Below are 27,686 nucleotides of genomic sequence, written 5' to 3' on the forward strand. Positions count from 1 at the left end.
TCGCAGTGGTTATATTTTGCGATAGAATGGGAGTAGCTTTTTGAAGTTCAAACAATAATAAGACAGTTAAAACTATTCCGTAGTACAGTAGAATTCCAAACACATATTAGCAGTGTTATGATTTTGTTTGCAGTTACTGTAACAGGTTGCCTCGAAAACCGTGAAAATATGCATTATTAAGTTTTATAATTTATAGCAATCATATTCCAAGTCTATCAACCATGACCAATACGACACAGTGCACACACTCCCAAACAGAAAGAAAACTATTCAAAAGGAAATACTTTGACATTACCCATACAAATACGATCCGTAACGGTACTTCCACGCTACTTTTACCGGGACATGATGGCTAGAGTAGATAAATGCCTCTCCTTTAATCACTTCTCAAGTAATAGCTTCGAAGGGCTTTTGATATAACGACCATGCAAAGTAAATGTTGTGCTTTTATATGATCTTAATGAGCTTTAGAAAACCCTTCTAGGATGGCCATGCAACAGACAGATAGGATTGGATATTGACGAACTTGCCATTAAATAATCCAGTGCAAATTATTCTTACTCTGAATGATGAGGTTAAAAATGTTCAACTTTTGTCTTAAAGACAACCAAAGCAATATTAGGGCCCAAAAAATGGAAATAAAAAAAATGCTGAAATCTTTATGGCAGTGACATTTACTAACATTATTTAGCACATTTGGGTAATAACTTCATACTTTGACCATTTTAAAACCGCACAAAATTGTGCTGTACGAGGATCCCCTTAGTTTTGCGAGCCTACAAAAACTCCGACCGCGATTTTCATGGAGTTCTCACATCACAACAACGTCGTATTTTTGCATCATGGATGTGGCTAAAAATTGTGATAGTGTTGTTTGAACTAATCATGAATAGAAATGACTAAACAAATTGACTTTCAAAATCCGGTTTTCGGGCCCCAATATTGCTTGGGTTTCCTTTAAATTCTCACTGCTGCCTAACTCTGTAACCAATAGGGAATTGGGTGCCAACCGGCTACTTCAGAGTGCTAAATGTTACACAGGTTTCATCTTCAAGACTTCTGCACTTCTATTGTAGCAAACTTTCTGTTCAAAATAATATGCAGAATACTAACTGTTTGTATACAACAGGAGATGAATATCAATGTGAAATGAAATGTCATCTCCTTACAGATGTATGCTAGAGTGTCGCCAGGCTGTCTATGTACAATGCAAGTGAACTATACGCTGTTAAAGGGCTGTTTCTCTCATGGTTATACATGGCAATCCTATGGGTCTGACATTTGCTACTGTATACATGTAATGACTAAGTAAAGCTTTCAATGGACTTGTTTTATGAATAAGAGGGCAACTTGCATTCGAGGCAGCTAATATTAGACAAATCTATAAATATCGCTATGCGGCGCACAGTTTTAAGATACAGCCCAAGATCATTTGAAGATTTGACACCTCCTTTAAATATGAGTTTCTTGCATGTCTTGTTAAATTGTAGGTCATTAATAATGCAAATGAAGTTTTAATCAACTTAACATGTTTCAATTGATAACTTCCCGTCACTCTATAATCTATGTGGCATAAGGAAAATATATAACTGCGAAAACACAAACACACGGACCAAAACCTCCCTGTGAATACGTAGCCTGTTCCATTGACCCCGTGACCTGGAGTGTCATACATGTACATTGTAGCTGATTAACAATTAGCTCTACAACCTCCGAACTCTACTTCCTGCCACTCGAAGTGTCTAATCTTTGCAGTCATCTTCCTACTACTGACAGTTTAAATACACACACCAACAAATACAGACAGATACACCAAAAACAAGACTACTCATTTAAACACAGAGGCAATTATAACAGTCCAAAAATAGTCCGGTCCTTACTTGATACATGGTTAGTAATTTCAATTGCAAGGTGACAATAGATTAACATATCACAATGTGACATGCAAAATGTACACAGCAATTAAGCACAATGCAAATCTCCTTAAGGTTGCTTTTAAGCTATAACTTACTGATCAGGTAATTCTATTTCCCGGTATGAATATAAAGTAAATATTAATCTTAGACTATTGAAATGTAGACTGAGGCTTTGTTTAATGGAAAACTGAAGACAGCAATGCTTTTAAGGATAGACACTCTGGGACTTATTCACATTCACTTGTAACACAGTCATCAATTATCACGAATGTCTTAAATTTCCACTTTGCATCGTCAATTTAATGGTAATGCATCAATGTCAAAGAGCCTAGAAATCTGACAGATGTACATGAATGTAATCTACGTTAAAACTTTGCATTTTCACAACTTGGAGAATCTTTTAGATAAGGCCACACCAACTTTATTTCTTGGTTAACAGAATTTTTGAAAAAATGCTAGATTGGAAAACCAACATGAAAACAGGAAAGTTTGTAATTTGGCACACAGTTTCAGGAAGTGAACAGGGTCAGGTGCAAGTTTTCACCCCAGCCTTCTGTTATAATGATGTCCTCATGCTAAGATTTTTTTTCAAAATCTGTTAACCAAGAAATTAAATTGGTGTGGCCTTAGTGGTGCTGTATTTGCATATTAAAGGAAATTGCACAGTCAAGAAAGCTGACAGCCAAAAAAAGAGCATAACACAATTGAAAACAATTAAAATTTGACAAAAAAATCTGCAGCAACAATTTTTCAGACAGCCCTCAACTTTTTTTTTATTCTACAATTTGTACTGTAAATCTTTATATGTTTGCAGTAGTTCTATTTTCACAGTTTTTGCGGTACCACAAAATCGCGACACTACAAAATGTTTTTTGTATTACTAACCATATAATGCAAACAGTAAAAAAAAAAACCTTTCCACAAAATCAAGTCCATGCAAAAATAAAAGAATTTACAGTATTTCCCTTTTGAGTCTACCATCGTTGGAAGTGCTTTTGGAAAGACAGTCAACTTTTCATGAGATGCTCAATTTTCAACATGACAATTTCAGATCGTAGCTAGAGAAAAAACACTGTCAAAACGAATAAATGTTAAATTCATGCTTTGGACTAGAAACCTAAAACTAATATCCACATCACTGAAAATCTCAAGGCTTAAGCAGTCTACCATGCATAGACTGCTTAAGTACTACCAGGATCAAGAAAGGCTTTCTCCATCCAAACTGTACATCACTTTACCCATTTTCCTCTTTAAAGAAGTGAAACTCTACCTCAAGGAGCTATTCCCAATGTACAAAATGTGCTTTTGAGATGCCTTGATGTTTTAAAAGCCTGTTGAGGTGTCGCTGATGACTAAACGTGACATAAAGAGTGATTGTTAAAGATAACTGCCTCATTCATTACGAGATATAGAAGGGAGAAAACATTGCCATTCGCACAGGGAAATCCGCCCCAAATCTCAGCCATTTATAACTAAGTCCATTTTCACACAAGATGTCAAGACATGTCGGAAGGAGGCAGTTGTCTTTCTTTAGAGAGACAAGCCAAAATCCCTGTCAGAAGGATATTGTAAGAAACATAGATGCATCTCTGACTTGCTATAATACAAGAGGTGCATGTATGTGCAAGTTTCCATTCAGTTATTACACTGATCCTAATGGTATGAAAGTTTCACAAATTGGATACTCAAAGTGATAGATTACCTTAGAGAGATAGTGTGTGTTGTGAATAAGCCATACAAGGATTTCTGTGGCTTATTTTGTTACAAACGGGCTGACTATGTTCAGTCACAGCACTGTTGAAAAACTGACAATCCTAAAAATCATTTCTAAAAATCATCAGTTGGTAGTATCAATATTAGAGTTTCTAAAACATTGTGTGGTTAAGAGTGTCAAAGAAAATTAAATTGAGGGAAAACAATTAGAATTCCAAGAACTCTTATTTATGCATTTAAATTCTAATGGACTGAAGTAACTAAGAGTTATTCTTGTGGCCCCAAATTGTCTTTTTGTTGAAAATTTGCAATCATTGAATGTACGTTTTTTTTTTTTTTTTTCACTGTGCATGGATGAATTCTGAAGAATTAAGATACAAGAGAAGTGTGTTGATGAAGGTTAGACATCCAGGTAATAAGATATGCCAAAAAAAGTTACTCAAGCAACTGGATAAGATTTCGAAACAGTCAGAGGTTTAAGACAGCATCCGCTATCTTTCGTCAGTGACTAAGGAAAGATCTGGCAGAACTAGGTTTTATATCAAAACTCTGAATACTAGAAAATGTTAATGAAGTGAAGACAATTTCAGATGGTGAAGAGAAGTGGTATTGCCCTCTTTAAGCTCCTTATCTTTCTTAAAGTCATTAACAAACTTGGAACGTCTGATGTTATCATCATGCGGAAGTAACACCCACACCGAGCCCAAGTAGCGTGGCATGATCACTGCGGACACTGATTGCATTAGCAGAAGCAAGGTGCCATTTCTAATGAATGAACATGGTCAACAGAGCCGAAAGAAGCAAGCTCATTTGGTTGTCATCACATTGTCTGATCTTCTTTAACTTAAAGGCAACCAAAGCAACATTTAGGAAAAAAATGGAAATAATGGTAGTGACATGTACTAACATTGTTTACCATAATTGCGTAATAGCTTCATACTTTGAGCATTTTAAAACCACGCAAAAACAAGCCGTACAATGATTCCCTTAGTTTTGCAAGCCTACAAAAACCCCACAATGATTTTCACATCACACCGACGTCATATTTTTGAGTAAAAATGACTGCAAAATATGTAAAAATTGATGATCATATCAAAATGAGAGATGAAAGAAGGCAATACAAAAAGTTAAAATCAATATTCTGGAACTTTTCTGGATCATAAGGATGTTGATCATAAGTCTTACATGTATCTTAGCAAAGAAGGCTATTGTAGCATTTTCTCATAGATTATGTAAATGAGGCCATGATTTGAATGGTTAAAATCTAATAATGGCTAACTTTACTTAACTTCCAAATGCCAAAAGAATATGAAATTACATCTGTCTGAATACACATTATGCAGTCTGACAGGGACCCATTGTTTATTCAAAAGGCGTCCCCAAACCACCTGCCCTTGTACCTGAAATGTCAAAATCACTCCATGAAATTAGGCATCGGTTGCATGCATGCAAATGAGCGGGAGAGGTTGTTCCAGACACCTATACTTGGGGAGGGCAAGACACGCTTAAAAAATTACAAGAAGCAAACTATAGTTAAGAGTTTACAAAGTTGCTTGAGAATTCATGAATTTCACAAACTTAAGTTTTAGGGACAGTCATAAAAGGCATTTTGGGATGGTTGGAATAAGAAAAATCAAACATAAGAAAAATTAAACAAAGTGGGAAAAATTTTATGGTAGGGTTGACAAAAATGCGAAAGGACAGGAAAGAAAAAATTTCAATTACCTGTTCAATGACTAGTATAAAAAAATTACAAAATACAATGTTTTAAGACAATGGTCACAACAGACAAGATTCTGAATGCTTGGGTTATGGTGAAAAATGGGATCCCGAAAATATGGCTAAAATATGGCGTTATGTGGAGGAAATTTATAGTAGGGGGGCCAATGCCCCCGACGTGTGACGTAGAAAAATGAAAAACTCGGTATTTTCCTTAGAAAAACTGTCATATTCTCCTTAAAATGCAACATTTCCATTTCAAATTTCGTGTGAATGTTGACAAATAGGTTGTTTCCTGAAATATATCACAGATTCTTACTTACAGCAATACATCATGGAGTTTTTGACATGTTTCACGGGCCAACACCTTATCTGAGCGCCGGAGCGGGGGCGCGCGGCAAATCTGCTGTCACCGACTCATGAGCTATGTTTTTGAAGGCCGTGCCAGCACATGTGCCGCGACCTCAATGCACTGATACGTCTCAAATAAAGTAGCAGAACATTTGTGCCTGCAGATTACCATACCTTTTGAGCGGGAATAACTCATTTTTTGCCGAAAAATGAAAAGATTTAGTTTTTAAGAACATATTAAAAAATGAAAACGGTAAATTATTGAAACCAAAGTATATCTAGTGTGTATTGTGTTCATTTTACTTCCCAATAAAACAATTCTTTCAGAGATTTACTGTTTGGCACACCCCCTGTTTTTCGATTGAAGTGGGTAACTCCACAGAGTTTTTCAACATGGCTGCCGTCCGGGAGAGCACATGGTGCCAATTAGACATACGATCTCTTGTGGAGAAGGAAGCGATTCCCGGTAGGTTTCTGCATCAAAACATTTCACCTACATTACTAGGAGTCAATAGACATGAGTTTAACACGCAACATTAAATCTAATTAAAAAAGAATTGCTCTATTTATAGATATGTCGGGGTGCCAAGGTAAGGGTGGCAGGGGGGCTGAAAATTACTCTGTTTACAAACTGTTTCCATTGGCCCCATGTTTCCTACAACTTGGTAACATAAATATTAAACACCCACTGGTAGGCAGATCAGTTGGGAACATACAATGTTTCATATAGTTTCTCTTTTACCTTATTTTTTAGGTGAATAGAAATACATTGCTAGAGTAAAAAGGAATGGGCCTTTGAGTTTGATGAGTGATAATCTGACAGATCATTGTTGCCTCCACTTATTACAGACGGCCTGGAGTTTTCAAGTTTAAATGTCCGTCTTGTGAGGGATATAGTCAACTGTATTGAAAACTCACAATTCCCATTGACAAGAAAGCTGCCAGCTCTGCTGTCTTAACTTGTATCAACCCAAGAGTTAGCAGCTGACAAGTAAATAAGTCAAGCACAAGATGCTGTCATATGCAAAAAAAGGAGAAAAGAATGAAACTGTCTGGGATATGATCCTCTCCTGCCTTCAAGTGAAGAACAAGGACTATGTCGGACAGGCCTGCAGCAAACAGGGCATTAGCAGCAGTGTTCTAGAGGGCCACACAAGTCTCCCCACAACCCCTGTACTTAATCTCCAAGCAGATCCACACGGGACGCGAAAATCGTATATGCTAGCCAGAGAAGGTCCAGTCAGCCAGAGAAGCTCCAGCCAGCCCCGTAGCTGGCTGGAGCTTCTCTTGCTGACTGGACCTTCTCTGGCTAGCATATACGATTTTTCGCGCCCCGTGTGGATCTGCTTGGAGATTATCAACAGGCAGCACATGGGAAAATGTAGCAAGATGGTTTCACAACTTAAGGCAAGGGGAAGTGAAGCCAGAAGCACTCAGGTGGTCTCTGGAAGCCCTACATGACTGAAGAGCACAGCTGGGAAAGAAGTTTTTCATACACAAGGGACATGTCTACAGGGATGTAGAGCACCTGTTGGAGGAGACATACAGCTGTCCACAGGAGATGCAAACAATACATGTACACAGGCCATCTAAAAAAGCTCTGAAGAAAATACTGCGAAAGACAGAATCAGAGAAGCCAAGCTTGCAGAAGAAAGAGAACTTTCGCATACTGTAAAACAAGCCATTTGGGAACATGTTGTGCAGCTCAGTACAGAACTACAGGACCTTTGTGCCAACTTGCAGGAGGCTATCCTAGACTGTAGCCAGCAGGATCAAGACATTGGATCTTTAGTAGCAGAGCTTGAGAAAACAAAAGGAGAAAGGCAGGAAGATCACAAGAACCTACTTTGCCTACAACACAAGATGAAGGATGCTCTTGAAAGGGAATAGGAAACAAGGAAATCAAGGACAGAGTTAAGTCATCATTTGAAGAAAACCACGAAAGAAATCTCCAAGAAAGACAGGGATATTGAGAAGGAAAAATAGAACAGAGCGAGGATAGAAAGCCAGGAGGATGCACCATTGGCAGTACTTGAGAGAGAGTCCCTTTGCTGTACATTGTATGGAGTGCGTGCACAGTGCAAATAGAATTTTTTCTATTGCTTTACTTTTTGTCCCTTAGCTGTGCATTGTGTAAAGTGTGTGTACAGTGTACATAGAATTGCAAACTATACATTTTGAGTTGCAGTTTCTGAATAAGACACAAACCACAATTAAATCAAGGTGTGAACTTTTGTCTTTTATTCATCTATATGTAGAAAGCTGTAAGTGCATAGACCTTCAAATTAGTTGTTCTTGATTTCATCATACAGATCCAAAATGTTATTTTTATGGCAGTTGACCTTTAAACCCATAATTTTCAAAATAATATAAAATAGTGCAAAGGATATAAAATGAATATCCATGTGTTGTTCTAATTCAAAACCTATCTGGTTTCATTATATTTTGGTAATAAAGGGAGCAATGGAACTTAATTTAAAGTGAAGGGAGACAACAGTGCAAACATTTCCCAGTATTGCTGATATACTCAATTAGCAATTTTTATGTCTAATAAACAAATCTGATGTTTATATTCAGGAAAAAGATTGATTGTAAATTGATTGTTAGGTCATTTATGATCTATAGACAACAATTTAAGTATACCCTGATGACCCAGGCCTTAAGTCTGCAACATGTTGTTGATACATTATTAAATTTTTCTACAAAAATACCTCAAAAATAATATTTCAAAAATTTATAACCCTTGAAGTGAACATGATAGAAACAAAATTTAAACTGTTTTGTGATCCCTGTAACAGGCTCTATTTACCTACAAAATTTCAAAGGAAAATATTGAGGTTAAAATTTTGCCGTGTCCCACCTATTTATAGAGTCTCGATGCTACAGACCGCTTTGAGTACATATTTAAATGCAACAATCCCCACAATGCGAACAGAGGTAAATATCTAAACAACTGCTTTCACATTAGAAAAAATACTGAAACTAAATAATGATTAAATCAATGATTATAACACAATATCGAAAACGTATGCTAGCCCTTATTGTATTGTATTAGTAATTATGATGTTAAATCTTATTCTAATCCACTTTGTGTTATGTTAACGAATTCTTACCATACCTTGTACCATGTACAATTGTCGTGCAATAAAGTTCTTCCTCCTTATAATTTTGTATTTTCAGACAACAATTAACAACTTCCTTTCAACACATGTCAGTCCATGATCCTTAAAACGTGTCAAATAATGCTACTTTAACAATATTTCATTCTGGATATACTGTAAAATGCAGAAATGTTTGCAGTGGTTTTAATGTTTGCGAAAATCTGTTCTATTGTGTAACTGTAGCGCTACCATTGTTTCAAACGTGAACTCAAAACCACTGCAAACACTCCATTTTCTCCCTACCGCGAAATAAAATCCCCTTGAACATTTCTGCATTTGAAGTACCGGTATTCTACAACTAAAAAAAAAATCTTTAATCACATCACAGAGGTAGTCAGCGTATACAGTATCTCCAACTGATTTTCCTGAAAGATCCCTTGCTACATTCTGGCCCACGCTTCTATAACACCTCACCACACACCAGTGCGGACTGGCTACCCATCCACAAAGATTTACGACTTCAGCGAATGCTAAATTCCTTTTGCTTGACCCGAGTGTGACATGAACATGTTAGCTGCAAGCCATGATTGATAACTAGTTATGTTACACCAGGCTTTGAATTTTTTCCTCGTTCCACTCATTGTTTGGGAGCCCATGTTGCTTATTTTCGTTGTTAAATCTGTCATTTCAAAGCTCCTGAAAATTCCTTTTTCACCAGTTTTATTTCCTGAAGTTCATATATTTTTTGGATGGACAGGGTGAAATTTTTGTCTGTCCCAACAAGTCAATTTCCGTAGTGGGACGTCCAATGCTCGCGAATGATGATGATGATGACGTCCAATCACAAACTTTTAAGACAGTCCTGTGTCAGGCGTACAACTAAGCAGGAGACATCATATTTCTTTTTATATTTCGAAAATTCATAGAGCTTTAGAAGCAAGTTTTACCCATGAAATCATCACTCAGTCTGAGGGTGTGAATAAAATTCAATCCTAGCGGGAGAATTATACTCAGCAGCAAAAATTAAACTTTTAAAAGGTTGCCCTATTTTTACAACCGTACGGTAGAAATTCCTACATCCGGCCTGATAATATTATGATCTTTAACAAATTAATTATGAAATTTCATTACAAATCTTATCTAATGTTCTTAATAAATATCATAATGACATTTATCATTATTGATAAATGAGTCCATGGCTTTTTGATAACCAGTCCTGTTAATAAAACAACCCAACTGAGAACCTTTCAAAAACACATCATCTCAGTATAGAGGTAAAAATACAGCATAAAAAAATACATCAATGGAAAAATACAGCCCATCAAAGTTATGCGGCAGCATACGCATCTATCATATACAAGGCGTAATCCGGATCACAAACCAGTGATTGTGTGTACAGCACTGTAATATACATGTACAGGCAAAGCCGTAGTACCAGCATATTGATCCTATCTGTATATCATAAAGCCTTACTTTTCCTCGTAATACCGCACAAGTAAACGCATAGTCTGATATGATGGAGTTTGAGGCATACGGTACATAGAGGTCAATACTAAATCTCAACATTGCTGACTTATGCAAGGTCTACTTAGGCCACATCAATTCAATTTGTTGCTTCTCTGATTTTTTCAGGAAAAAATTGGAGCGACGGCGAAAAAAATTAAAATTAAAATTTTGCAAACAGTCTGGGGTGAAGATAAGGGTTTACATAACCAAGAGTAAGAGGATTATTCAAGTTTCAGCTTTGTATGGATCATTTTATGCAAATGCCCCCCTTTCTTTGATCTACATGTAGTACAGTAATTTCAGTAACAAAATTATCTTTTGCCCTGTAATATATGGATTGATATTGAGAAATAGTTTTAATAAATGAAAAATATAACAATATGATCAATGTGACTACACTTTATAGGTATGTGCAGGCCTTTATGATCTATTTTAGTGGCTATTGAGTTTTACAACTGAACAGATAGTAAAATTGGGAGTTAAAATTTGTGAATGGGAATAGCGCTCCAATTTCTTTTTTTTTCAAAATGGGAAAAACAGGACATACTATTCCGAGAAGCGACAAATTAAATTGGCGCGGCCTTAGCAAGGATTGCAGACTTTTGAATAACCAGTGATGTCAACACAGTTGTTATTGGACTGGAATGGCATCATACTATGCCATGACCAAGGTGCCATGGCCAGGAGCTCGAAGGACGAAACAACTTGCTACCCTATTCAGAGCTTTTAACGAAACAAGACACAAACCAAAAGTGACTGTTTGCCATAATGAACAATTACTTCACATACCCAAGGTGCCAGACTAATTTTGGTCTGGCTACATGTCTGATGAAGCAAATGGCCATATTGGCAAAGCCCAGGCCCAATTGAGCTTTAACTTTTAAGGTGTATCAGGTACTAGGGGAAAGTTTATCAAGGGTCCTATAATTACATTGCAGACTTTAGAGTAACTTGTAGCCAACGCAATTGATATTGGACTGTAATTGCATATTATGATATTGTATAGACTTTGCTTTCGTTACATTTAGTGAAAGGTGCCAAATAGAAGGAAAAATGTAAGAATTAACAAAGGAAAGGAAAGTGATCTCGAACCAGTTTAGCTCAAATGAACTCAATGAACAGATGAGCTAATCTTCCACTGGTCGTGACAGAAAAGACAGAGGCTATATACCGTATTTACAGGTTCATTGTACCGGGGAAATTTCCCAGCTCTTTTCGACAAGCACAATGAACAGTGGACTGCGACCCTTTCCAGTAGCGCGCATGTCGGGTGAGCGACACAGCCGGGATCGAACCCGGGGCTTCTAGTTCCAGAGCCAGGGCTGCTAACCACTGGACTAAGCATGCTACTTAAACTAAGGCTAATCATTCATAGTATTATCTAAAAGTTAATGGGCTAACAGACTTGACTGTTAACTAGTAATCTCGTGCACACCTTCCATTCCGAGCTGCTTGTGTCGTTTTCTGGTACAGTACTAGTCGCGTTCCCGTTACATGTTTCCGAAGAGTACCTGGACCGCTTAGCTGCAGTAAGGGAAACAGGAGTTAGTCTGCTCCAAAATTTTAATAACTTAATATTGATGAAGTCAATCATTTAATTTGAAAAGGATCTTGCATGGCAGCGCTAGCATGGCAGCCTGGTTTTAGGTTAGGTCACACAGGCTTGTTATACTATGATAGAGTGATACTATTATAAAAATTATCATAATTCATATTTTAGGGTAAAACTTTGAAACAGAAAAAGAAGGATATTGGAGTTTTCTTTTACACATTGTCAACCATTAAATGTCTCTCACCTTACATTATTTTGATGTCTATCAAACACCTTCCTCAGAGCTTCTTACTTTACATGAGTTTTCACCGCAAAAGCGCCACCTACTTCGGCTACTTATATAGTGACAAGAAGCAGAAGTCCAGTCAGAAGCTCTATAGCTTGGATGCCTGGCGCTTCACTATGTATTGTCTTGTTGCATTCTTAATAAAGAATAAAGGTGTCTTACAGACATCAAAATGTTACCAGGTGAGAGACATTACTGGTTGTGTAAAAGAAAACTACAATATCGTATTAATAAGTATTATGATGAAATTAATTTCAGAAGAAAAAGAACACGACTAACCTGGTGCTCTTAGGTATGGAGTTGCAGCTCTGTAGTATCTAACAGTTAACTTCACATCGTCAGGAGAATTCTTCAGATGTTGTACCTGAGTTTAAAAAAAAAAAGTCTACATGAATCATCAACAACACGATTGCTGAAATAAAGATCATATTGACTCGTTAATAAAACATCAGTTCAAAGATCTCACGACATCATCTAGAGTTTCTTGTTTGTCCTGTTAAATCATAGTTCATTAATTGCAATGAATGTGACATTACCATATGGAAAACATATACCAGTCCTGTGAAAACACAAACAGACCAAAAACAATGCCTCCCATGAATCAGTAGACTCTTCCATTGACCCTATGACCTGAACTGTCATGTCTGATTGACTACTAGTTCTACCACCTTTGAACTACACTCCCTGCCACTCCATCAAGTCTGACCTTTGCAGTTATCTTCCTACTCACTTCCTGGCACTCTACTGACAGTGTGTTCAAATAACAACATCAACGAACAGACAGACAACTAAAAGAAACTTAAGACACTGTACACAATGTACATGGAGTCAATTACAACTGATAATGCTTTTAAAACTAAGCATACAATGTAATGTACATTGGGGCCTTCTTAGTATTAAGGAGGGTGGAAACTCATTTATCTAAGACTTGCCTCACATAACAAGAAGTGTACTCTTTTTATAAAATGCCCTTGGGGCCCTCAATAAATGTCCTGGAAAACTCTTTATATCCATTTAATGGAGGATGGTCAATTAAGCAAAACCTTGCTAATGGCAATCTAAACAGGAAACTAAGTATGAATACATAAAAAAGCACTTTTTTTGGTCATGTTGACTAGATTTTTAATTGATTTAATGGGTAATCTCCATTTTATGTCCTCGTAAAATGGGGCAGTAATTTATTTTGCATGGTGGATTTGGAGCAATTAGGTTTACTTTTCAACCTACATAAAAATAAGAGGGCCATTTAAGTAAACCTTTTAGTCATGGCTCTTATGTACGGTTACCGCAAAGAAATAAAAAGCTTTTGATTTCAGTTTGTACATGTATAATCGGATTAAAACTGATGGAAATCTACTTTCAAATGGAGCGATGTTTGTACATTTAATGTACATTGCAATAATCAAATAACATACACAAGATTCCTTGAATTATATGGAACTTTCACATTCTAGACGTTGCTATAGTTCTATAGTTGGCTGGGGTAACGATTCTCATTTCATGAGAATCATTGCAAAAAGCATCATTCTATCTTGTTATCAAATGATTGACTAAAATAAGCTTCCAGCCAAGGGACACATTTCTTGTCACATTCATGGCCAAAAAATGTGATTTTATACCAGTGCAAAGTTGAAAAAATAATAGAAGATAGATAAATATTTGTTTTCTAACAAATAGAAGAAAAAAATTCCAAATTGGTACAACTACAAGTATTTAAATTATCCTGAGGAAGACCAGAGAAGCAGAAGTGTAGAAATTTGAAACATTTTGTATAATACAATTTCTACACAATTATGTACATGATAGCTATCTAAATTATTGAGGTATATACATGTATGTGTAAGAAATACAGCGATTTGCAAATATAAAGAGAACCAAACTTACCACATCATCATGCGTCGAATGTTCTACGTTGACACCATTAACCTGAATAGGGGAGATAAAATTAACTTATTACATGTTTACATGTACATCACCAATCACTCTTACATCCTGACCTTTCTCACCCCTTGCATCTGCTTGAAATTCTTATGAAATTCATCATCGCAGCCTTGAAGACATACATGGGCACCCCTTTATTCATAATGTACTGTAAGTCCATAAATTTTCGTAGGGATTTAATTTTGCTGTAAGTAAGTAAAAAGGAGGTTTTCACAGAGTTTTAACGTCACAAAACAATAATGTAGGCTAAACATAATTTAAGTAAATTCTCAGAGAAACAAATTTGTGTTGAGGACGCAGTTCAAATAAAGCACTTAAGAAATCATTGCAACTCAAATATCTTAAGATTCATACTTACTGTAAATGCAGAAATGTTCGCGGAGACTTAATTTCACGGCAGGGAGAAAATGGAGTGGTTTTGAGATAGCGTTTGAAACAATAGTAGCGCTACAGTCACACAATGGAACGGCTTTTGGCAATGTTTTTTTAGTTCACCGTGAAAACTGCGAACATAAAACCACCGCAAATATTTCTGCATTAAGTATAGAGCAACTTGGTTGACAAAGTACCATCTCTAACCAAGTGCATCCAGTTCAGTTTTTGTAGGAGTGAGCGTCCACATATATTACCGAGTCACAACGCTCAAGGGAAATAACTATGATTACTATCTATCCAAGACTGCATTCCTACAAATCTGAATCCTCCAAATTTACAACGCTTATCTTTACACTGATAGCAACAGGTAGTAGGATTACTGAAAAGTAGTTTAAGCAGGGAAGGGATAAACCATTTGGAAGGGATAGATTTTACTTTTCCTTTGCTGATAAGAAAATGTGAGGATGCATTGCCATTTGAACATTTTGTAATAATTTGTTCTAATAAGTTGTTAAGATTTAATTCAAAGGCAACCTAAGCAACATTAGGGTGTTGAAAGTCGTATTTTCAAAAGTAAATTTTTAGTGATTTCTATCCATAGTAAGTTAAGATAACACTATCCCATTGCATATCGACCATAATGGAGCAAAGATGCAATGTCGTTGTGTGGTGGGAACTCATTGAAAATATGAGCATGTGGAGGTCAACCATTATTTCAAATCTTCCAAACATAAGCAATTCTGATCGATAAGTCCCGAATGCTTCCGGAGAATTAATCACATGGTCATGGCTCAATGTGCTCAGACATTGTGACGTCACGCAGCCGGAAGTTACCGAAAATTGTCGAAAGAAAACGGTTTTGGCTAGATTCTGGGCTGATTATTGGGTGGTACCAATAAATAAAATACTCCTTTTGCGGCTTATTTCTGTGCTCTTTTTCAACACCCGAAGTATGAAATAATGATGAAAATGTGCTAATATGGGGAAGTAAATGTCAATTTCATATAGATTGCTTTATCAAGAATATTTCCAGTTTTACCCCCTGAAATTGCTTAGGGCACCTTTAAGAGAAACCACAGGCAAAATGTTGAGAGCAGCCACCATACCTTGATTATTGCGTCACCAACGAAAAGTTGGCCAGTCTGATCAGCTGCATTAGAAAAATAAGAAAATAGTTATTTTCTTAAAAAAAGACATCTATAAAACATTGCACTTTTTTACAATCATTAGGCCACACCAATTTTTTTCTTGGTTAACAGAATTTAAAAAAATTCAAATAATGCTATCCCCAGTGGAGTACCCAGACATGTCCGGACATGCACCCAGACGTTGTGCCCTTGGGAAAGGCACTTAACACACATTTCCCATGTCCTAAGCCCAGCAGTAGGGTTTGGGTTGGCATTAGGAAGGGCATCCAGCCGTAAAAACTCTTGCTACAAAAAAGGACTTGCACTTGATGAGGAGTTCTGGGGCTTCCCCATCCATGTGCAAGCACGTCTAACCCCCAGATGATGGGGAACAAAAGACGTTAAATTGGATAGAGAGAGAGAGAGAATGCTAGATTGGAAAAACAACAAAAAAACAGAATCTCAGAGAAATGTTTTTACTTTGGTGCACACAGTTTCAGGGAGTGAACAGGGTCAGGTGCAAGTTTTCACCCCAGCCTTCTGTTTTCATGACTTTTTTTGTTGTTGTTAAAACTAAAAATAAAAGTCCGTTAACCAAGAAATTATATTGGTGTGGCCTTACAGGCAGATACAATTGTAAGTGTGTCTAATAGAATATATCATAAACTTTAAGGTATATGGCAACTGTATTGAAACTTGTCATTTGCAGGAAAACACATTAAAAGTCAGGCGAAAAGTCATGGATGTTGCAATGTCTTATTGTATATAGAAGGAAAATTAATTTTCTGGCAGCTATCAGTTATGAAAATACACCCATGAAATTGATTGCATATTACTTTTATGGTGAGTGTATAGTGGCATCTGTATTAAAACATGTCAATTGCAGGTATACATACGAATGTTATTTGTCACTGAAAAAGCATGTATATGGTTATGTCTTTTGGTGCAAGGGAAAATTACTACTCTTGCAGATATTGCTTATAGAAATACAGCCACGATATCTAAATTACAAGTTGCCTACAATATATGGCGAGCATACAATGATAGCTGTATTAAAACATGATATTTACGGGTATACATACAAATTAATCTAAAAGTGCTATTTGTCATTGATATAGTACTGTAATTCACTTCATCTTCACGGTAGCAAAACTTCACGGTGTAAGGAAAATGGACAGCTTTCACTTTAAACTTTAACTTCACGGTGGCGGCAAGTGATTTACAGAACAGATGTGTGAAGGAATCATATACATTTTTTGTATAATAACAACAGTTTTTTTTCACAGTGATGATAAGTTTACAGTACAGAGGAAACCATGAAAACAGTGAACATTAGTGAAAGAAACAAGAATTACAGTAAATGTTTTTAGGGAAAAGTAATGTTCTTGCAGCTATCGCCTATGGAAATATTACCTTAAATTTATAGCCTATTGCCTTTATGGTGACACTGAGTACGAAATGATTTACTTACCAGCTTGGTCCTTGAATATTCTTGATATGAGGACCGGGATGTTGTGTTCAGCACCACCCTGTGAAGGAGAGATGAGACATTTTTAGAACATTCTATATGATGACAAAATGATCTTAAAATCTGAAGGTTCTTGGTTTGAATCCCAAGCAGGCCTCAATGTTGTGCCTTTGGGAAAGAAATTTCACATTTGAAAATGAGTACCTAACTCCAGTTAGGGACATTCTATAACATACAGACAGAAATCCCATGCATGTTTGAGGAGAGCCACACCTCAAGCACATTAAAGAACCCACAACACTTTTTGAAAAGATTAGGTGTCCACCCCATGTGAATGGATCAAACCTTAGGCCACACCAGTTTAATTTCTTGGTTAACAAATTTGTTTTTAATTCTAGCCCAAAAAAATCATTAAAACAGAAGGCTGGGGTGAAAACTTGCACCTGACCCTGTTCACTCCCTGAAATTGTGGGCACCAAAGTACAAACTTTCCTCTGAGATTCTGTTTTCCTGTTGATTTTCCAATCCAGCATATTTTTTTTAAAATTCCGTTAACCAAGAAATTAAAAATGGTGTGGCCTTAAGCAGCTTGTACCGTACTGTACAAAAGTACAAAACTAGTTTCACCGGTTAGACAAGAAAAACTTTAGAACCAAATGCACATGTACATGTATATGTCTGGTGAAATAGCCTGGTAGGCAGAGTGCTCACTTTCCATTATCAGGAATCCAGTCTTAGGACACTAACACCATTTTATGGATGGCATATTCTAGGTACCCAAATCCATTTGCAAGAAGACTGTCAAACAAAAAAATGGGGTTCAAATCTATAATTGGTCTTTAAAAATTCAACAATGAATGAAATGGTCACAAGGCATATACATATGCCTGACATCACAAAGAAAAGCCTTCATCTTAGCAATAATCATAAAGAGATGATTGTGGTAAAAACAATGAATGTTCACAACTGACTATGTGTAGGTTTTGTCCTTGGTGCTGAACCTCTGTTGATGAAGATACCGTAAATGCATTCAAGTTCGCTGGTTTTAATTTCGCGATGGGGAGAAAATTGAGTGTTCGCTGTGGTTTTAAGCTTGCATTTGAGACAATAGTGTACAAGGGGGTATGAGGGCAAAAAAATTTCGTGGTGGTTTTAAGTTCGCAGCGAAGAGCTTACCGCGAAAACTGCGAACATAAAACCATCCCGTACATTAAACCACCGTGAACATTTCTGCATTTACAGTATGCCCTTAAGATACAGGTGTGCTGTGCAGCTTGAGGTTTGTTAATATTTTATAACTAAGATAGTTCTAAGATATTGCCAGTGCCCTACTACATGTACTAGAACTAGGTACTCAATACCTAATTTCGAGGCATAAAAACTGCGTCGCCCATTGAAAGGGTAATCGATGAGTCAGTGCAGGGGTATGTAATTACCATCATGCTTTAGAATGCCAAGGAAAGTTCACAGACTAGACTGCGTCTTAGCACAGTGAGTGCTTTAAAAGTCAAGAAGGCCGTAAGAAGACCATGCATTAACCATTGTCTATTAGCATGCACGGTGGCACGGTGTAAAACGTGCTCACCCAATTTTAAGGTATGATAATATCTTCCTACCAAAGATCATGTTTGAAGTTTATGAGTATTTCAGTTCATATCTGATATGCAATATTGCTAAGTCATTGCTTATTGGTAAGTCTAGAGTTGTGTAAAGTCTAATGGATTCAAAAAATAGTTGTATGTAAAGCAGCTGAACTTCAGCACCAAGGAAAGAAACACTATCAAGTATCATGCAAGTTACACTGTAAATCAAATTTAGCTTTCTCATATTTCAGCAAATTCATGGACAAACTACAAATATAGGTCCTAAAAAATGACACACAGCCCCTAAAAAATCTGAGGTGGGGGTTTTACCTAAATAACATACTCAATGAGATCGACTTTGAGAATTTGGCATTCAAAAGTTTCGGCAAATACAATATACAGCCAAACATGCATGTAGTTTTCTCCTACATATCAAGTAAGCAATACTGTTATTATAGACAGTCTTAAGATTTACAATAATGTTCTTTGAACTTTACAGCGCACGTTATGATCATAATATGTACTTCGTTAATGCGACACTCCACTGGGCCACGATATTTACGTGCACGTAAATTACCCGCCCTTCCGCGGGAATGTCGGTTCCACTTTGTCACTTGACAAATCACCCATTTACCCAGGATTATTGAGACATCGGGAACCAAATTACTCGAAATGACTCAGGTTTTGGATGGCAGCCGCTGTAGTCAGTCTATCCCCTTGTCAACACACTACTCAGTCTCTACGGTAATTATATGCGTCTCATGGGTAGATCATGTGTTAGATAAAAATGTCGTTTAAACTGTACTGTTGTTGACTCAAACCTGTACAAGTGACTACCTCAGTCTACATGTACATAAGGACCACCTGGCCAATGTGGCCACTTTTTGCTGGTCCCTTACATAATTTTTCCCGTTGACAAAAAGATTAACGATTAAGAATCCTGTCTATAGTGACCACCTGTCCACATATATACTGTAATTCTTGATTTGTTCACTGTACCTTTATTTTAGCTGATTTAACGGTCACTAGTCAACAGCTAAAATTTCATCATCACTAATATTTGATCACTAATATTTGAGACAGTAAGTTTTGTTCCCACCGTTAAAATTAAGTGCCGTGACCTACTTCATTTTCCCCAAACCACTATATTTTCCTGCCGCTATATTGAAGTGATTTATAGTTTTTTGTGTCCTCTGTGGGTTTTTTTTGGCAGGTTTGACTGTTGATTTCCTGAATGTTTATACTGTAAATACTGAAATTTTTTAGGCGGTTTTATTTTCCGGTGACCTCCCCACCACAAATTTGTGTTGTATATATTTACTAAATGTACTACATTGTATAGAATATGTTGTTTCAACCGCAAATTTGAAACAACGCAAAAGGAATTTCAATCAGAATTCTATTCCATAGAACCTTCTAAATATTGTGATAAATATCTTAACAGTTAGGAGTGAAAAATTGTCAAGGCAATAAAATCACCTGAAATGTACATTAATATTTGTATACAACATTTTCCACATCAACTCTCTACCCTAAATTGAATGGACCAACAAAATCACAGGTTGACAAGTTATCAATTTTAACCTTTAGCACTCTGAAGTAGCTGTTTGGCACCCAATTCTTTATTAGTTACAGCATTAGGCAGTAGGGAGAAGGTTATATATGTATGGCCAAAGCACTATTTCATACCTTAACGATTTGAGGCATTGGTGGTCACGGCTAAACGCTACATTCTGTGAACACAGGAAAACCCATCATCCAACTCTCTTGAGAGCCAATTTCTTGAAAAAAATTCAATATCAGTTCATGTCACCTTGGCTGCCCTTTTGTGCTGGCAGAGGTCAAATACCTTTCAAGGTCAAAGGTTCCCATAACACAACAATCTTCCAATCTGTCGGCTGACACCTCACTCAATGTATTAGGCTGGCAGAAGGAAATAATCTGTTTATCGGAAAACGTCTGAAACTTCCAAAAATCGCAATAGACCGATCCCATAGCCCCGCCCACGTCTGTCAAAAGTAGACAGGCAAAATAAAAATAATCAAAATGTACATATTTGACAATCATGCAGCCACTCAAACTGTTGATTGCCATACCATCATTGGTTGAATGGTTAAGTGCCATGCCGTCATTGGTTGAACTGTTAACTGCCATGCCGTCATTGGTCGAACTGTTAATTGCAATGCCGTCATTGGTTGAACTATTAATTGCCATGCCGTCATTGGTTGAACTGTTAATTGGAGTGTACAACCTACATGTATTTGTGCCCCACGTCTCCATAAGAAGTTCCAAGCTTAAAAGACTTCTCAAGAAGTGTATCAAATGTCTCAGGATTCAGAACTATCTCATTAATCCATCTAGCCTGGAACAAAGCAGATCACTGAGCTTGGCAAGTCAATACTGGATGACGGATTGGGATCATCCAAAGCAAGTCAACCATTTCAAAGAAAAATGAATACAGAATCACAAATACATGTAGCTCATCAACTTAATCCTTCTACAAGAGAAGTAAAAAAAACCCAGTACATTATGTACTGTAGATGCATTTGAATTTGCATTTTTTTTTTTTTTGCGGTAGGGAGAAAATGGAGTGTTTGCGGTGGTTTTGAGATCGCATTTGAACCAATAGCAGCGCTACAGTCATCGGTGGGCAAAAATTTCTGCGGTGGATTTAAGTTTGCGCTGAAGAATTCACTGCAAATATTTCTTCATTTACAGTATATGCTTGGGTATCAAGCTATAGGATCAACCTGATAAAAAGTGCATGTTAAAAGGGAAGGGCTAGCAATCCCTCCCTGTAAAAATAATAAATACCCTGCAACAGATCAGAAAGGAAATTTGTTAACCTTTAGCACACTGAAGTAGCCGTTTGGCACCCAATTTCCTATTGGTTACAGAATTAGGCAGCAGAGAGATGGTTAAACTTGTTAATCAACACTAGACACTCAAAGCCTTAGGTTAACAACAACATGTAACATGAAAATGTAGCAAAGGCACACTAAATACAACTGTAAGTTAGAAAGTTTATCTGTATTGGGAAAAAATCATTCAAAGCAATTGAACTATTACTGTAAATGCAGAAATGTTTGCGGTGGTTTTATGTTTGCAGTTTTCGCTATGAACTCTTTACCGCGAATTTAAAACTACTGTGAAAAGCCGTTCCATTGTGTGACTGTAGCGCTACTATTGTTTCAAATGCTAACTCAAAACCACCGCGAACACTCCATTTTCTCCCTATCTACAGTGAATTAAATCCCCGTGAACATTTCTACATTTATAGTATTTCTGACTCAAAATTTGGACTTTGCAAACCAAAATTTTCTATTGTCCAACTTCAACTGTCAACGCACAAGCAATCCACTGCTACCGTGATGTCACATTATGCAAATAGAGAGTGTGACTCATGGGCACCATAAATTTTCTGCAACTTGTGATCCATTCCTCACCGAGTCACATGTTCTATCCTGCATATAACGCGACATATCTTTCCACAGATCAAATGTGTCCTGTCCATCATCATTCCTGGGCCAGATTCAAACGATGCAAATCATGTGAGATAAGACTTCAGCAAATTACTGCTCCAGGGACCTAGATACGATAACGGGCTAGTTCTCAATTAAGGGGAATTCCCAGTAGTCCGATTAAGTTGAGAACCTGAAATTAAATCTGAGATAAAGCCAGACTGTGTGACTATAGATTACCGGATTGACACGTAAAGGGAAGATTTTAATTCCCCGTCTTGCTCTATCTTGGGCAGCAGTGGAAGTCCTTCCTGTAATCTTAACTCTTAAGGTTGCAGCACACCTTAAGGCTGCTTCACTCGACAACTACATTTAAAAAATATAAATAGTCTAACAGCAATATTGGTGACAGTTTTGGAACACGTTTTTTTGTGGCGTTGATTGGCTAGGCTAGTGGACAAGACATCAAGAGGTTTGGGGTTTAATTCCTTGCTTTCCTGCCTAGACGTGTGGTAAAGGTACTTAACATGACTTTCCTCGCTCCACCCAGGTGTGCAAATGGATACCTGACTTCAGTTGGGGAGGTAAAAAGGCGGTGGAAGGAGAGGGATGGGCTCCGCCTTCCAATACCATGCCCTAGACACAGTGGATAACATGCCACTGTCCCTACAGCCTCAAAAAGGCTATGGGACTACCTTTGGCTTTTGTTTAAGATTTCTGGACACCCCAGCTTTACCGCAAAATGTATTCACAATTTGTATACATTATCTATTTTCAAAACTGGGATTATGTGAAAACTGATTTGCACTAACACTTTAAGTACTTTTTTCCCTAAAAATGGATTTTCAGGAGTAGCCAAACGGATTGGCAAACTTGCAATTGATGTACATTTAACTCCTTACTGTGTCCAAATTGACTCCTGAATACTTACTGCGACATGTATATCACATAAACATTTCAAGTGTGACTTTGGGACTATTATGTACCCAACATGACAGCTCCTAGCACTCTATCAAGCATTCCGTATCGATTTCCTGGTGATTTATAATCCGTTTTGATAAGCCCCCTTGCTGGATGACCCCTTCTATACTCCTGAGGGCACCGCTAGCCAAGGAACACACAGCCGTCATCGCCTGAGGATTTTCGATAACGGGATACTTGCCACGTGAACGCTTCAAAGTCACCGCCAGTCGACGTTAAATAACATCTGTCGTGATCCGTATCGTGAGGGACGCGGTCGCCCAAATAAGTGGACAAAAGAGGGATGGCCGCGCCGCGGACAGTTTGCCGAGGGCGTCACAGGGGTAATGGGATGTCTGGTTTGGTAACATGATATCCCAAAGGTGAAATTTGTTATATGAAAAATACTTAGCTGGAATTAATCACTTTGATGATGGATGTTAAGGCCTTGTTAATTCGATTATATGGATGACATCTGCGCGCATTTTCATCCAATTCCAAAAAAAGGTTTTTGGCCATACTTTACATTTTTGTAAATCATATAACAGTAAGTTGCAAAATATATGCCATAAATTGCAAAAAGAAAAGATATTGGAAAACAATACCAAATAGTCGAATGCCAAAATCAATTCCAAGGTCAAAGAGGAGGATGTGAAGAAATGAAAATGAAGAATGTATAATTCGCAATGCCATACTGTGAGTGTTTGATAATAATTTGCTCAACCTTCCTGATCACGTATGCAACTTTTTTTTGCCAAACTTGTTTTAGTTTCAGTTTTCAGTTTTGGGGTTGCGAGAAAATGTCATCCATTATATATAATCATACATGTATTTCTTTGCTGTTTCTGTACCAGGATATACATGTATATGCTTGAGGCATCTCTTTGAACACAGGACCCCCATTTAGCATCCCTTCCGATAGACGGTGCAGCCCCAACCAAGATGTCGTGACCCCAGGACTTGAACCAGAGGGTCTCCCAGTTACCAACCAGTTGGAACCAGGAGCTCAACTGTGAGGCTGCTACCAGTTGAGCCACAGGGACATCCTTTTTTCATGTCCCACACTATGTCCTTAACTTTGACCTTAAGTATTGACAGACTTCAGACCACATCGGCTTGAGGGATTACCCGATGTACCCTTGATGTCATTTATTTATTCATTCATTCATTCTTAGTCTTTAACATCATTGTCTTTGCTACATTTTCATGCCCCGTACTGTGTGCTTAACTGTGACCATCGAGTATTGACAGACTTCAGACCACATCGACTTGAGGGAATACATGATGTACCCTTGGTGTCATTCATTTATAATTCATTCATTCATCCATTCTTAGTCTTTAACATCATTGTCTTTGCTACATTTTCATGTCCCATACTGCGTCCTTAACTGTGACCCTGGAGTATTGACAGACTTCAGACCACATCTGCTTGAGGGATTACCCAATGTACCCTTGGTGTCATTCATTTATTCATTCATTCATTTATTTCTTAGTCTTTAACATCATTGCCGGCGTCTTTGCTACATTTTCATGTCCCATACTGTGTCCTTAACTTTGACCCTCAAGTATTAACAGACTTCAGACCACATCGGCTTGAGGGATTACCCAATGTACCCTTGGTGTCATTCATTTATTCCTTCATTCATTCATTCTTAGTCTTTAACATCATTGTCTTTGCTACATTTTCATGCCCCGTACTGTGTCCTTAACTTTGACCCTGGAGTATTGACAGACTTCAGACCACATCGGCTTGAAGGGAACTGTCATTCATTATAATTCATTCATTCATTCTTTCATCCATTCTTAGTCCTCAACATCATTGCCTTTGCTACATTTCATGCCCCATACTGTGTCCTTAACTGTGACCCTCGAGTATTGACAGACTTCAGACCACATCGGCTTGAGGGATTACCCGATGCACCCTCGGTGCCGCGTTCACTCCTGTCATCTGATCCGCACGCCGGCGAGGATTTATTCCTCATTTCCAGAGAAAAGCCCCCTGTCGCTTACGGTAGAGATCACGCAGTCTGCGTAGCCGCGGCTCTTTCTAGTGGGAGTGTGGTGAGGAGTAAGTAACAGATCATGGTGTGACAGCAGGGCTTAGGGACCGAGTCAGCAAAGGAAGGCCAACAGAGAATTGTCTGGCTCATCTATGTGTTGGGTAATATAGAAAAGTTAGGCACTACGCAATGTATAAAGTGACTCAAACAAGGCTGTCTCCAGCTTTAAATTTTCTCCCGTCCCATTCACTGTTTGGAGGTTGTGTTGTAAAATTTTGTTCTTAGATCTGTTGTTTCAAACTTAGGAAAACACATTTAATTTCTCATCAGTTTCATGCCATGAAGCTCAGATTTTTTGATGGACGGGGTGACATTTTTTTCCATACCAAGAAGCAAATTTCCATCCTGGGACCTTCATGTACATGTAAGAACGGGACCAGCTCTGGATTCAAGAGCGCATACGTGTCGAAAATACATTAAATTTATAATTTTCATCATGTAATAACATTTTTATTTGCTGTCAAATAAAAGCTACGTGATGATGGTATCCAAATTGGGTGTAGATTTATGGTTATTTGGTGAGTGTAATGCTCAATACAGCACTAATACATAGCAAATGTAGGCCTGTTATATTATATGCTCACTTATGACATAAAATCATGATTGTTGTACAGAAATTTAAAAGAAATGACATCATAAAGGAGATTAATATGGTCCATGGTGCATTATTATTTATAATACTTTGAGGATTTCCCCCTATTTTGATGACTTTTTGGCGACGCCTCAGGGGCGAGCCAAATTTTTACTATATTGTGTGCAGATTGCAAGAATTCTAGGAATTGTACAGGAATGTGAAAGTCTATGGCACGATAACTCAAGAATGCCTGGATGTATTGTCTTCATATTTTGTAGGTGGGTAGGTCTGTGGGGGACCTCGTAATGATTGGATTTTGGGCCCCCTAGCGACTTTCTATGGTACTGCAGGGGAACTTTCACTTTTCAAATCTCGTCTTCTGAACATGCTATAGTCATGATTTTTAAGTGGTGGATAGCTCTGTGTTAGGAAAATATGTCCTGTAGATTTGGACCCCCTAGCGGCTTTTTTTGGAACTGCAGGAGCTGGTTTGACTCAAACTTTGAAAGAGAATAATGCAAGAAGGGGATGACGGATCATCATAATTTTTGGTGTGTAGATAGCTTAAGTGATGAGTTACATAATCATATTCCAATTATGCAAATCAATATCTGATTTGCATAATTAATGAGAACAGTTAATAAATCAGCTGCATTCTATTATAGGAGTCTCAAACACATGACATATGTAACTGAGAAAGAGATAAATGTTGATAGGTATCAATTATGCAAATTAATACTTAATTTGCATAATTAATGACAAAATACTATAAATCCATAGTGGTAAATGATGGGGATTTCATTTTTGCACCATTTGGAAGTTAAGTAAATGTGGCCACTATTAGACGCAAATCTTGCATAGAGGACCTCATTTACGTAATTAATGAGGAAATGGTACGATATCTTTTTTTGTGAAAACAAGATTTTCATTCATTGGACACCTTGTGTTATTTTGGTAGAGAAGGTGATCGACTGATATGATTTATGCGAGGTCCTTATTTGCATGTGGGCTAAAAAAGAAATACGCAGCTAGAGACCACCGTCGCCATGGCAACATCTTTTTATGTTGCCAATCTTGTTGTACTTAATTCCACTTTTCATGGGTTTTCCTTGAAGAATGCACAACACTTTGATACTAACCAAACTGTATGAGCTACAATGAGACCTTCGAGTTCAAGTTTTCTATTCCTCTAAGGTCCACAGCTATTTCTCATACAGATACATGTAATAGGATCATGTCTTAATAGGATTTCAAGAATTATGAGGAAATCTGCTCATTATTGCCTTTATAACAGTTAAGAAATAATCCGCATTATCTATATTCAGCAATTCTACCCATTTGGTACATCAGTAATTATGACCTAGAGGTTCGGAATAACCTATGCTAATTGACCTTGAAGTGTGAACACATTCTACTATTGGTCCATGTAGGTTCACCATTCATTATAAATTTTGCTTTCCACATTTAACATTTAATTTAGTACATATACATGTACATGTATGAGTAGCCACTCATAGAATTTAAATCCATGCATAATATGGTATCTTCTAGCATATAGATGTGTGTCTTGTTGGTTAGTTAAAATAGTTTCCACATCTTTTGGTGTAAAGGGGCGGTGCCCATCTCCGTTTGCATAGCCCTATGGCCACACGGTAGGGGGCTAGTCCACACTGCATTCCATCCACAAGTAAATAATATTAGTAACAACATTTGCTGTTTCAAATTCACACATTATCCGAACCCCTTCCCCATATGGCGTTATACTAACATGTGTGCCAAATTAGGAGGAAAATCCATCAATAACTGTATAGCAAAAATCAATTTCCTGGCACCAAGGATCACCAAATTTTCTTCAAGTACATATTGTGTTTCTTGTACATCACTAAATTTCCATTGACAATTTGAGAATTAAATGTAAACATTTAAGGTTTAAAGTTGAAATTCACACAAACCTGAGACCCCTTCCCCTTATGCGTTGTACTGACATGTGCAC

The 27,686-nt window shown here is 37.4% G+C and overlaps 1 protein-coding gene and 1 long non-coding RNA gene across 3 annotated transcripts in view; one reads left to right on the plus strand and one right to left on the minus strand.

Moving 5' to 3' along the window:
* The window catches only part of LOC136424166 (gamma-2-syntrophin-like), a 101,618-nt gene that overhangs the window by 35,673 nt on the left and 38,259 nt on the right, over positions 1-27,686 (minus strand). For both annotated transcript variants that reach the window (XM_066412670.1, XM_066412669.1), the window contains exons 5-9: positions 17,059-17,116; positions 15,567-15,610; positions 14,029-14,070; positions 12,424-12,508; positions 11,742-11,830 (exon numbers count right to left, since the gene is read on the minus strand). In XM_066412670.1, coding sequence (XP_066268767.1) covers positions 11,742-11,830; positions 12,424-12,508; positions 14,029-14,070; positions 15,567-15,610; positions 17,059-17,116 — 318 coding nt within the window. The remainder of the gene's footprint in view (positions 1-11,741; positions 11,831-12,423; positions 12,509-14,028; positions 14,071-15,566; positions 15,611-17,058; positions 17,117-27,686) is intronic.
* On the plus strand, positions 5,504-7,929 carry LOC136424170 (uncharacterized). Its single transcript, XR_010753828.1, has 2 exons — positions 5,504-6,165; positions 6,549-7,929. It is a non-coding gene; the product is annotated as an uncharacterized lncRNA (long non-coding RNA).

The sequence above is a fragment of the Branchiostoma lanceolatum genome, chromosome 18 (genome assembly GCF_035083965.1).
Source record: "Branchiostoma lanceolatum isolate klBraLanc5 chromosome 18, klBraLanc5.hap2, whole genome shotgun sequence".
In the NCBI taxonomy this organism is placed as follows: domain Eukaryota; kingdom Metazoa; phylum Chordata; class Leptocardii; order Amphioxiformes; family Branchiostomatidae; genus Branchiostoma; species Branchiostoma lanceolatum.